Genomic DNA, 11,780 nt, shown 5'->3' on the forward strand with positions numbered 1-11,780 from the left:
CAATGGCTTTCATTCTAAAACAATATGAGAATATATATAAAACCCTCAGTAACTCTATAGAAGAAGAAATTAAATGTTTTATCTTTTATCTGCTTTTATCTGCTCTTCGTTAGAGAATTTTTTGTTTGCAATAATTATCAGTTTCCTGCCCAATAAATAATGGAAGTAGTTTTTCATACTTGGTAGAGTACAGAATGAGAACATGAATTTAAATAAATGCAGTATCTTACCCGCTCATTAGTGACTAAACCACCAATAAGCTTACCCACCTATCTAATGGGGTGGGAAGTCCTCCTATACATTTTACTTGTTAGTGATTTTTTTCTCAACATAATTGGCCATTGTGTAAGCAATGTAGCTTGAAAAGTTAACCTGAAATTGAGAAATAGAATAAATATCCTAACATCTTCCTGAAATGCTCATAGGCAGTGCGAGACATGGCATTTTACTACTAAGACTATATCTTGGGTTTGTGACAGATTCATTTTCCTTTTTCTTCTGGAGGGTAGGGTGCTGTTGTATCTGGAGAAGTCAAGGGGCAGATATTTATCCAGTGGTTGAGAAGGTAAGATCTTAGAATGCCCCAGAAGTCGGTGCAGCTCATATGCGAGACTTCTACATGATGATGAACCTGTATGGAGAGCCTTCTTTGGAGCACTCACCATACATGCTGATAACCTTCTAGACAAGACTCCCGTGCTATAACTGACAGTGCCAGCAATGGAGCAGACAGCCACTGAGCTAGACAATGTTACCTGACAACGGTTGATGTGTCACCCACACCTGGAAGTATTTCCACATGAACTGCTAAGGACAGGAACCAGGTGGGATGGTTCATTTAATACGGGATGAGCACACCATAACTTGGAATTATTGAGGGATATTTTAAAACCAGAGCATAAGTGAGAACCTCCTGAGTTATGAGCAAGGCCTTTAGAGCTCAGTAAAGCAAGCCTGGCCGGGCCTCTTCAACAGCACTCTCTTTAGCCATGCTTTATCACAATGTAATATCCATAGGAGGAAGCCCTGAATTACTCCAAATGCTTTTTAAGTCTTGGTCATTATTATTCAATTGGATTTATCGATTACTATCTAATTATTGCCATCAGTTTTTTAACCAGACTTTGGGATTTTAAGGGGTAAACTCCCCAAGGATTAATAATAATTTGACTGCCAAAATAAGATAGAAAGGCACTGGTGGTCCCAGGCTCAAGTGACAGGCACTCACATGGTGCTGTTTCTCTTGGGAGGTTTCTGTCTGATTTATGGAATACCAACAGGGGAAGCAAACACCTGGTGAAGACTTTTAGGGGGAACATTTTCAAGAGCCCTCTTTGCTGTCATCATGTATTTCAGTGAGTTTCATCCTCAAGCAAAATTATAAGGTCAGGAAATACCAACAAAAGATCATATTTAACAGCAATTTAAACAACAACAAAAAAAAAAAAACTGTGAGGCACACCAATTCAAAAAACTACAAAAACAATATTAAAACAATCCTTTCATTCTCATGGAAAAGAAAACACAGGCATAAGTTTAGAATCTCACATTAGAATCTCAGCATATACCAGGGGAGAGATGAGGGGCACCCTGCACAATCGTGTCTCAGTTTTTTTTCTGCTTTAAATAGTAGCACTTTATTCCAAGGTTCTTTTGCAAGAGGCCAATTATTAAATATCAAGCCCTTACCCTTGCTCTATGGGCATTTATTTTAGACATCACTCACAATGGGTTTTTAAAGAGAAATGCACATCTGTATTTTGTCTGGAAACCAACTACATGTGGATACAAGACACATAAGAAGCTGGACTCACCTGCAGTGTCTGCCAGGAGAGTTTAAAATCGTTTTCTTAACAGTTCATGCTTCTTTGTAAGTAAGCTATGGACTTTTGGTGGAGAAAATCAAGTGCAAAAATCTAAAACCAGCACCCCATACTCAGACTGGGTATGGTACCTTGTTTCATAGACTGGACTTGGCCTTGGAAATCATCCCACACGGAAAAACCTAACATTAAAGCTACCAAATAAAACTGCAAAGTGATGTGGTAAGTATATTGCATTTACTCCTAAATACATTTCTACTGTCAGGAGTGTTATTTCCCATATCTTTCAGTACAGTCAATACTTTTGAAGTAAGAACAGAGTGAAATAAAAACTTCATTAAAAATTGAAACTAGGCCAGGCAGTGGTGGCGCACGCCTTTAATCCCAGCACTTGGAGGCAGAGGCAGATAGCTTTCTGAGTTCAAGGCCAGCCTGGTCTATAGAGTGAGTTCCAGGACAGCCATGGCTACACAGAGAAACCCTGTCTCAAAAAACAAAAAGAAGAAAAAAATTGAAACTAAAATAAAGTTCAGGCAACCTACATAAAGCAAACTGGTCACATCCTATAGGTGGATCACACTGTCTTCAAAGCTGAAACTCTAAGGACCTTAATAAATCTATATATTAGGGAAATGTACTACTGTAAAATATCATATGTGTTATCCTGAATGTAAATGCTAAGATACATGTTGCTCAAAAATAACATAGTGGTTATACAGAAGTAAAACATAAACTCTAGTTTACACGTAGAAGGAAAGCTTAAGAAGATAGAAAAAACTGGATGAAGCTCTTGTATGCTGGTAAGAATTGTTAGTATTTCTGTAAGGGAGTCATCGAATTAACATGCAGCTTCATATTAGGGACCAGGGAAAATGGAAAGAAGTCTGTAAATGTAATAATACAGTCAGACCAGGGAAACCCGCTACAGGGCATGTACATGCCCATAAACATACATGAGAGCGCAGTGAAGCATGCATATGGAGAGTGGCCATCGGGAAATCCCTGACAAGGATGGAAGCAGCAGCAAAGCAGATTTATATTTTTTTAAAAAAATCAGAATTTGGCCCAGTGTGTTTTAATACGCAAAAGACCTGCTGATGCTGGAGTGAAAATGAAGAGGACTTTGGTTTCCAGGGCAGAGAAATTCCCCTCAGAAGAGAGCCACCAGACTTTGAATGTGTGAGGGGGAGCCTCAGCCATCCCCATGCATGGGTTCTTGACGGGTCCTCGGTGGCTCTGTCAGCAGCCTGTTGATAATGCAGCCCCCCCCCCCCCAGAAGCCATCCTCTTTGAAAATGAGAGAGCTTCTTGTTTTAAAATGGCATATAGAGGGTTTTCACTGCATAACTGCAAAGTTGTTGCAGGAAAAAGAATTATTAGGCTTTTAAAAAAAAGTGTGTGGGGGGAAGACAGAGTTTATGTTGTCATGTGGATATGGCGGGAACTTGGTAAATGTGTCACCACGTATTCATTCACACCACAGGACGTACTAGCACCAACTCTGCCCCGTCTGCAGCAAACTGACACAAAGGAAACTAAACATGCTTAAAGTAGAGCACTATAAACATATAGTGCTACTGGATTCCATTTCCTACTGGGAGAAACGGACTTGAGTTCATCATGTCAATACGCTATACAGTATTGCCTTCTGGATGATGCTCTGAAGCTGTTGAAAGCAGAAAGAAACCTCTATGCACGGATTTTATACAGCACTGCATCAACAAAACTTTTAACCATTAGGATTATCAAGCTCTCTGGGTAAACTGATAGCCTATTAGTTGTAGGAGTGTGCTGAATATACTTCACACTGACTCTTTCCTGGATCCAATCACAGATGAATCCTGGCCCATGGTGCACTCCCTTGCGAGTAGGCATTTTGTGAGTTCAGCTCTCCTCTTTTCTTTAATAAGTCCTGTGTTTCCTGGAGAGTCCTTGCTCCAATACCCCACTTCCCACCCACCCCGCTTCCCACCCCTCCTGTACTTTCATAGCCATTGACACTCTGTATCTAGCTTCCCCTACTCTCAGTGGAATCATACGAATGGCGTCATCACAGCGGAGGAGTGGCGAAGTCCTTGGATGGCAGCGTAGGGCCCCTGCTGGAAGTAGTGATGGTATCTAGGCATGTGGAAGGAAGGAAACGTGGGACCACTTCCCTGCATGGAGCTGGCGATTGCAGATGGGGTCAGAGGCATTCCCAGGCGGCTATATGGTGGCAGAGAACCCTGTATCGGGTGAGGAATCGGTGTCGCTATGGATGCTGTACTGGTGCCAAGAGCAGTCAGGGGCTGTGGATGCTGAAATCCGGGAAAACTGGAAGATGATGATACCCAGGAACTGAGAGACAAATTGTCAGATGTTGTAAAGGCTGATCCTGGAAGAAAAACACTCATTAGACTCGAGTTGCTACTTCAATATACTAATAAAGAACTAACGATCAGTTTATTTCTCTTTTGCTGTAGTCGTTGCTGCTGATGTTGTTTTGAGACAGGGTCTCACTATGTATCTTTGGCTATCCTGGAATTCACTATGTGGACAAGGCTGGCCTCAGACTGACAGAGATCTTGCCTGCCTTTGCCTCCCAAGTGCTGGCACTAAAAGACTATGCCACCACATCCAGTTTAAGATCATTTTATTTTATTTTTTTAAATTGCTAATGCTCCACTCCCAAAAGTAGTTAGGCGATACGAATGGAACTTTTTTTAAAGAAGGAGTTGGAGAGTTGACTCAGCAGTTGAGAACACTGTTGCTCTTCCTGGGGAACCAGGTTCATATCCTAGCACCCACATGGCTGCTCACAACCATCAGTCAGTAACTCTACTCTGGTGGGGATCTGATGCCCTCTTGTGACCTCTGCAGGCACCAGGCATGCACATGGTACATATACATACATGAAGACAAAACACTCATAGATATATGTGTGTGTGTGTGTACATATATATTGATATATATACATATATTTCAATAATATAAATATTATAAATAAAATATAAAAAGAAAGAAAAGAACTCAAAGCTGGATGGTTAAAAATGTGAAGGTAAATCTGTGAATCATTTGGAGAGGGTTGGTGAATGAGATCATAACATATAATATTCTAAAGGAATTTTCAAACATAGAGGGCAGATCCAACTTTCTAGATAAGAAGATTTCATTTATTTCCAACATAGAAGGAAGAATTTGCTAAACAGAAAGATAATGAACTGATTGCATGGCCTACATATTCCAGAGTGGCCTAGCACTGACGCTTTGCCTGAGGATGTGATCTCCTTTCCTTAAAGGTCTCCAGATATTTGCAGCACCTCTCTAAAGAAAGCTGGCTATATGTCTCAGCAAAGTCACCTTTCCCCAAAGCCATCATGAGAACCGCAAGAATAAATTCTTCATCAGTATTCAGAAGTTGAAACAAGAGGGAATGCTGGCTGAATTTTCCAAGTGAGGAAGGATGGCTTCCTGTCAGTGAGTTATAAAGGATGTCCTGTACCTTCACTAATGTTATTTGGTATTTTAGGCACACACACACACACACACACACACACACACACACACACACACACAGGATAGAGATTCTCTCCCCATGTGAACACCCTAAACCCCATGGTGGGCCATCACTGGTCTCCCTGTCTCCTCCTCTCTATTCTTGCTTCCCATGTGCTGAGTCATCTCTCTGAGCTTTCTACCCAGGGAAGCTTTACTCAGTTCTTTAGTTTTGTGTGTGCGTGCTCACATTTGTAGTGTGTACTCGACAACCTAAGATGCCACTGCACCCCCTTTTAAAATACAGTCTCTCATTATTCTGGAGCTCACTCAGTAGAACAGGCTGAGAAGATAGTGAGCCTAGAGATTTGCTTGTCTTTGCTTCCCCAAATATAGGGAATTACAAGAGACTGAGCCATCTCCCAAGCCCTTTGTTTAGTTTTTGCTTCAACTATTAGGGCCATCACCATGTCATGACAATCCTTTTAAAAGTGTTCTTCATTTTGAACTAATTCTAATAAAATATTTCTAGTCTTCAAATAATAAAGCCAAGATTCAAAAATAGTATGAAATTATCCCAACGTGTGGTTGGTGACTCTTTGGCAGTAAGTCACAGAAAAGCCTAATACTATCCTGATTCAAAGGCTCTATGTTCTGTTACTAGCAAAACACACCTCAGGCAGAGTAGCTACTCAAGAAAACTAATGAGGCATTTGAGAATCAGCACCACAGACGTCCTCTTCTGAAAAGGCTCAAAGGTACTTGTTGGCTTGTGTCCCCAGAGGTCTAGACACTCCATTGATAGCCTGTGCTCATTCCCCGTCAAGCACTCTGGCCTTCAGCTGTTCCACATCTCCTGATGGTGCATGGCCTTACCTCGACTCTGAGTTGTCTGACTCTCCTCCCCCAGGACATCCTCTTCCCCATAGGTGCGGATGGGTGACCGGGCGTAGGAGTGCTTCTGAATCAGGCTCTCCACACTCTCCCTGTAGAACACAAGGACACATCACAGGTTCACTTCCGAGAGGGGCTTAAGGGTAAGTCACGGGTCTCTTTTCTCAGCCAAAGGGAACAATAACATTCGAACCTTGTATGTTCACCTGCCATACAGAGACTTCTGGAAAACGAGTTCATACGCCTAAGAGCAAACAAATACAAGTAAACATAAAAAGAAGGGCAGAGCAATGAAATATGGTCATGGGTATGTGGAATTTATTTAAGCAAAAATTAATGAATGAATTTATAGGGGGCAATGAATCTTTTTAACTTTAGCAGATAATGACTTAAAGTATGAGTTGATTCAAATGTACTAGATCAGGATATGATAAAATATTGGGAAAAATTAATATAATATCAGCCATAAAGTGACTTTATTCGCTAACAATGAAAATATGGCTATGTGGATGGTTTGGATAATAAATGTAGTAAATTGTTGTTGTGATTAAACTGAAGATTACAGAAAAGCTGTGCAGGGAACATGAGCAGCCATTAAAAAATCAAGGCCCACATTTTCTGTACCCATTCTTGTATTGAGAGATATCTGGGTTGTGTCCAGCTTCTGTCTATTTTAAATAAGGCTGCTATGAACATGGTGGAGCATGTGGCCTTGTTACATATTGGAGTATCTTTTGGGTATATGCCCAGGAGTGGTATAGCTGGGACCTCAGGTAGTACTGTGTCCAATTTTCTGAGGAAATGCCAGAGCAGACACCAAACCCAGACACTATTGCTGATGTCAAAATGTGACTACAGACAAGAGACTGGTATATTTGTCTCCTGAGAGGCTCTGACAGAGCCTGACCAATACAGATGCAAATGCTCCCATCAAAACCATCAGACTGAGCATGGGGACTCCAATGGAAGAGTTAGAGGAAGGGCTGAAGGACCTGAAGAGGTTGCAACCCCATATGAAGAAAAACAGTATCAACCAACCAGTTCCCCCAGAGCTCCCAGGGAATAAACACCAACCAAAGAGTATACATGGAGAGACCCATGGCTCCAGCTGCAGATGTAGCAGAGGATGACCTTATCTGGCATCAATGGAAGGGGAGGCCCTTGGTTCTGTGGAGGCTTGATGTCCCAGCATAGTGGAATGCTAGGGCTGTGAGGCAGGAGTGAGTGGCTGGGTGTGGGGAGAACCCTCATAGAAGCAGGGGGGTTGGAGCAGGGGATTTGTGGGGAGGAATCCAGGAAGGGGGATAACATTTGAAATGTAAATAAATAAAATAACCAATAAAAAATAAAGAAAGAGAGAGAGAGAGAGAGAGAGGGAGAGAGAGAGAGAGAGAGAGAGAGAGAGAGAGAGAGAGAGAGAGAAAGAGAGGAAAGAAAGAAAGAAAGAAAGAAAGAAAGAAAGAAAGAAAGAAAGAAAGAAAGAAAGAAAGAAAGAAAGAAAGAAAGGAAGGAAGGAAGGAANAGAAAGAAAGAAAGAAAGAAAGAAAGAAAGAAAGGAAGGAAGGAAGGAAGGAAGGAAGGAAGGAAGGAAGGAAGGAAGGAAGGAAGGAAGAGAAATTGAGGCCCACTCGAAACAGATACATTGTATATATATTGTCTTTGTATACAGTCTTCCAGAAGTGCAAATACCTCTTTCAAAAGAAATACCTCTGACCTAGACAACACCAAATTAATAACCAAAGAGCCAACAAAGAATTGTTTTTGGTTTTGGTTTTGTTTTTTTCGAGACAGGGTTTCTCTGTATAGCCCTGGCTGTCCTAGAGCTCATTCTGTAGACCAGGCTGGCCTTGAACTCAGAAATCTGCCTACCTCTGCCTCCCAAGTGCTGGGATTAAAGGCATGCGTCACCACTACCCAGCTTAAAAAAGAATATTTTTTAATTGTGCAGAATAAGAAAGGAGAAGCCAAATACCCAATTGCATGCTAAAGACATAAAAATAATAAATCCAGTGTTTTAGTTACTATTCAAAATGTGACATTTGACATTTCACATGGATGTGTCTATACTTGTGAAAAATACTATCTAATTAATAGTGTTCGGGGTTCTAAAAGGTTACATCACACCCAGGGTGCTGTGAGGGGTCTTATTCCCAACAGATAATGGGGAAGAGCCCACTTTCTGTGCTTTCTGCTGTTTTCTTAATCTCTATTTGCAGATCTCCACACCTAAGCTACCACTCCCTAATTGCTGTCCCTCTATTAAAATCTTGCAATTTTTTTATCAGTATCCCAACTTTATTTTTCTTTTTCAAAATCGTGTTGGCAATTCTAGCTCATTTATTTCCATATCTATTTATTGATTTTTTTTTCAAACTCACTGAAATTTTAATCAGGCTGTGCCTGAGATGAACATCAATTGATGGAGAATTGACATTTATAATGTTGAGTATTTTTCAATCCATGTACAGTATGTGCTTCCATTTATTTAGCATTAAAAGTTAAATAGATTTAACATATCTAAGACACAATTAATTATCCCCAAACATTTCATTTTCTACTAAATGCTTTTTAATTTCAATTTCGAATTTTTCATTTATATTAGATATAAATATAATTTTCTTTTGCATGCTGATCTTGTATCTGGTAGCTTTGCTAACACTTCTATTTGTCTTAGTAGCTCTTTTAAAGATTTGCATTTTGGGTGTAATCATGCTAACTATGACCTGAAGTAATTTCAACTGTAATCTGTTTGTAATAAATTTTATTTTAATTTTCCACAGTTTACTGTATGTGCATAATCACCTTAATAGTAGCAGTTAGAGCCCCTTACTGAGCTCCCTACGGGCAATATGAATCCCCGGGGTTTGGTAGACATTTTTCATAAGACTCGATCACTGGTCCCTTCTTGTCTCGTGTTCCTGAGAGGATTCTTTTTAAACCAGTAACAGATTTTTTTATTTTGGTTTTGATTTTGAATTTTCTTTGTCTACTAAGATATTTCTTAGTAATTAATTCTCTCTCCCTCTTTCTTGTTTTTTTGTTCTGTGTTTGTTGTTTCTAATTGTTGTTTTGTGATTTTGTTGTTTTCTAATTTCTAATGTCAAGCTAACTTTGTGTTTCTGAGGAACCTCTAATTGGTCACACTAACATCCTTTTGTTGAACTCGATATCCTACAATTATTTTAAGAATTGTCCCATGTATATTCAAAAAGGAGTATTAGGATATAGTTTTCTGTTTTGTAGTATCTCTTTTCAGTCTTACTGTAATGACGTCCTTGTGGCTTCATTTTTAAAGTATTCTTGTTTTTTTTTTCCTGATGCTGGGATAAAATACCCTTTCCAAGTCATCTTGTGGGGGAGAGAGGCTTTATTTTAGCTCATAGTTCAAGGATAAAGTCCACCATGTCAGGAAAGTAAAGACAGGTTGGCAGGTCATATTGTAGATGCAACCAGAAATGAGAGAGATGCATGCAGGCCACTCCACTTTCACAGTCCAGGATCCCAGCTAGGGAATGGTATCACCCACAGTGGATAGATTTACAATTAATACAATCAAGATAATTCTTCTACGGGCATGATCAGAAGCTTATTCTAAGCGATTATAGGTCCAGTCAAGTTGATCATTAAAACTAATATCACATATCCCTTTAATTCTGTTCTCTAAAAGAATTTGGGTATTTTGGTCTTTGTACATTCTTTACATATTTCATATAAGTCATGAGGGGCATCTTAGTTTTTATGCAAATGTTAATTACAAATTTACAGCTATCAAGTTACCTTTTTCTTCTTGAGTGACATTTTGTTTTTTTTCTTCAAAACTTTATATGCCTCATTCAAACTGTTAAAATTGTAAGTGTGCTAATTATTGTACTATATGATATGATACCATTCCTTTATTACTCCTTGTCTTAGCTTCTTATCTTTTGCTGTATTAAAATACTCCAACAAAATCAATTTAAAGGGGAAAGGGTCTTTTCATCTCAATTAAAGACAATCCCCTACAAACATGTCATAGGGCAACCTGATTTGGGCAATGCTTCATGCAGTCCTTCCAGGGAGATTATAGATTACTCAGAATATACAGTGATGTTATTCCCTCATGTTTAATGAGGGCGATGGTGTTGTCTTCCTGGTCAGTTTGACTGGAGAATTGTCAGTTTTATTAATCTCTGCATTAATATTTCGCTGTTTTTCTCCCCTTGTTTTTTGTTTTGTTTTGTTTTATTTTATTTTGTTTTGGTTTGGTTTGGTTTGGTTTGGTTTGGTTTGGTTTTGGTTTTGGTTTTGGTTTCTTTTTTTCGAGACAGGGTTTCTCTGTGTAGAAACTGGCTGTCCTGGAACTCACTCTGAAGACCAGGCTGGCCTAGAACTCAGAAATCCGCCTGCCTCTGCCTCCCAAGTGCTGGGATTAAAACTGTGTGCCACCACGCCCGGCTCTTTCTCCCCTTGTTTTTTAATGTGTTTTTTTCCCTGTGACTTTGAATCTAATTTGTTCTTCTTTCCCTAGGTTTTTTCTTCTTCTTCTTCTTCTTTTGCAATTGAAGATGGGAGTCACTGGCTTTAGACATTTTTTCATTTCTCAAGGAAGGCTATACTACTCAGGAGTCATTTACCAGCATCTCACATGTTTTCCTTTTCCTTCAGTCCAAAGTATTCTGTAACCATCTTGAAATTTTCCTTATTTATACCTGCTATGTAGTTTACAAATATTTAAGAATCTTTTAAGACTTCTTCATGTCAATGCTCTCTCATACAGTTCCTTTGTGGCCAGAGACAGGTTTCACATGACTTGAGTGTGTTTGACCTTGTTGAGCCTTGTTTTATAGTACAGATCTCAGTCTTCATGGTACTTGTCTGTCATTATGTAGAAGGCATAGTCCACGACGACTGAAGGGGTGCTGTCTAAGTGTAAAGTGGATCAGACTGCTTAACAGAGCTGTTCAAATATTCTAATTTCTTTCTCATTTTTGCCTACTTACTTTGTCAACTACTAAGAGAGGGACATTGAAATTTCCTGCTCTGATTATTTGTCTGTCTCCTTTTCAGTCCTGCCAGACCTGGGGTTCTGGTGTTGGATGGATAAACAGGTATAAGAGAGCACCCTACAAGTGACATTTTATCCCAGTCAAACCTGCTTTGATGTTAGTACAGATGCACTGGTTTTCTTCTTCTTCTGTATTTTTTCTTTTTCAGACAGGATTCCACATAGCCGAGAATGTCATAGAACTCCCAAACCACCTTCCTCCACTCACTATGTGCTGGGACTTGAGACTTGTGCCATCATGCCCAACTAGTTTGCTCTTATTTTAGTATTAACTTGTCATATTCGTTTTCTATTCTTTACTTTCATCTCATCTCTTTATAATTTAATGTACTCTTCATGAACACCAATCCAACCCCAAAGCCCCCCTTTCGATAAGGGTGGTTAACATATGTGCAAGTGACACTCCTGGTTGGCTGCTGGTAGCTTCTTGTGTGTGCAGCTTTGTTTTGTTTGCTTGGTTTGACTTGGATGGGTTGGTTTGGGTTTGTTGGGTTTGTTGGGTTGGTTGGGTTGGGTTGGGTTGGGTTAGGTTGGGTTGGGTTGGG

General features: G+C 39.8%; 1 protein-coding gene across 1 annotated transcript in view; it reads right to left on the reverse strand.

The window, feature by feature from the left end:
- Positions 1-1,608: 1,608 nt before the first annotated feature.
- Positions 1,609-11,780, reverse strand: part of Tbx20 (T-box transcription factor 20) — a 49,830-nt gene continuing 39,658 nt past the window's right edge. The window contains exons 7-8 of the mRNA XM_021207288.2: positions 6,174-6,283; positions 1,609-4,197 (exon numbers count right to left, since the gene is read on the reverse strand). Coding sequence (XP_021062947.1) covers positions 3,857-4,197; positions 6,174-6,283 — 451 coding nt within the window. The 3' untranslated portion in view covers positions 1,609-3,856. The remainder of the gene's footprint in view (positions 4,198-6,173; positions 6,284-11,780) is intronic.

This window comes from Mus pahari, chromosome 10 (genome assembly GCF_900095145.1).
Source record: "Mus pahari chromosome 10, PAHARI_EIJ_v1.1, whole genome shotgun sequence".
In the NCBI taxonomy this organism is placed as follows: domain Eukaryota; kingdom Metazoa; phylum Chordata; class Mammalia; order Rodentia; family Muridae; genus Mus; species Mus pahari.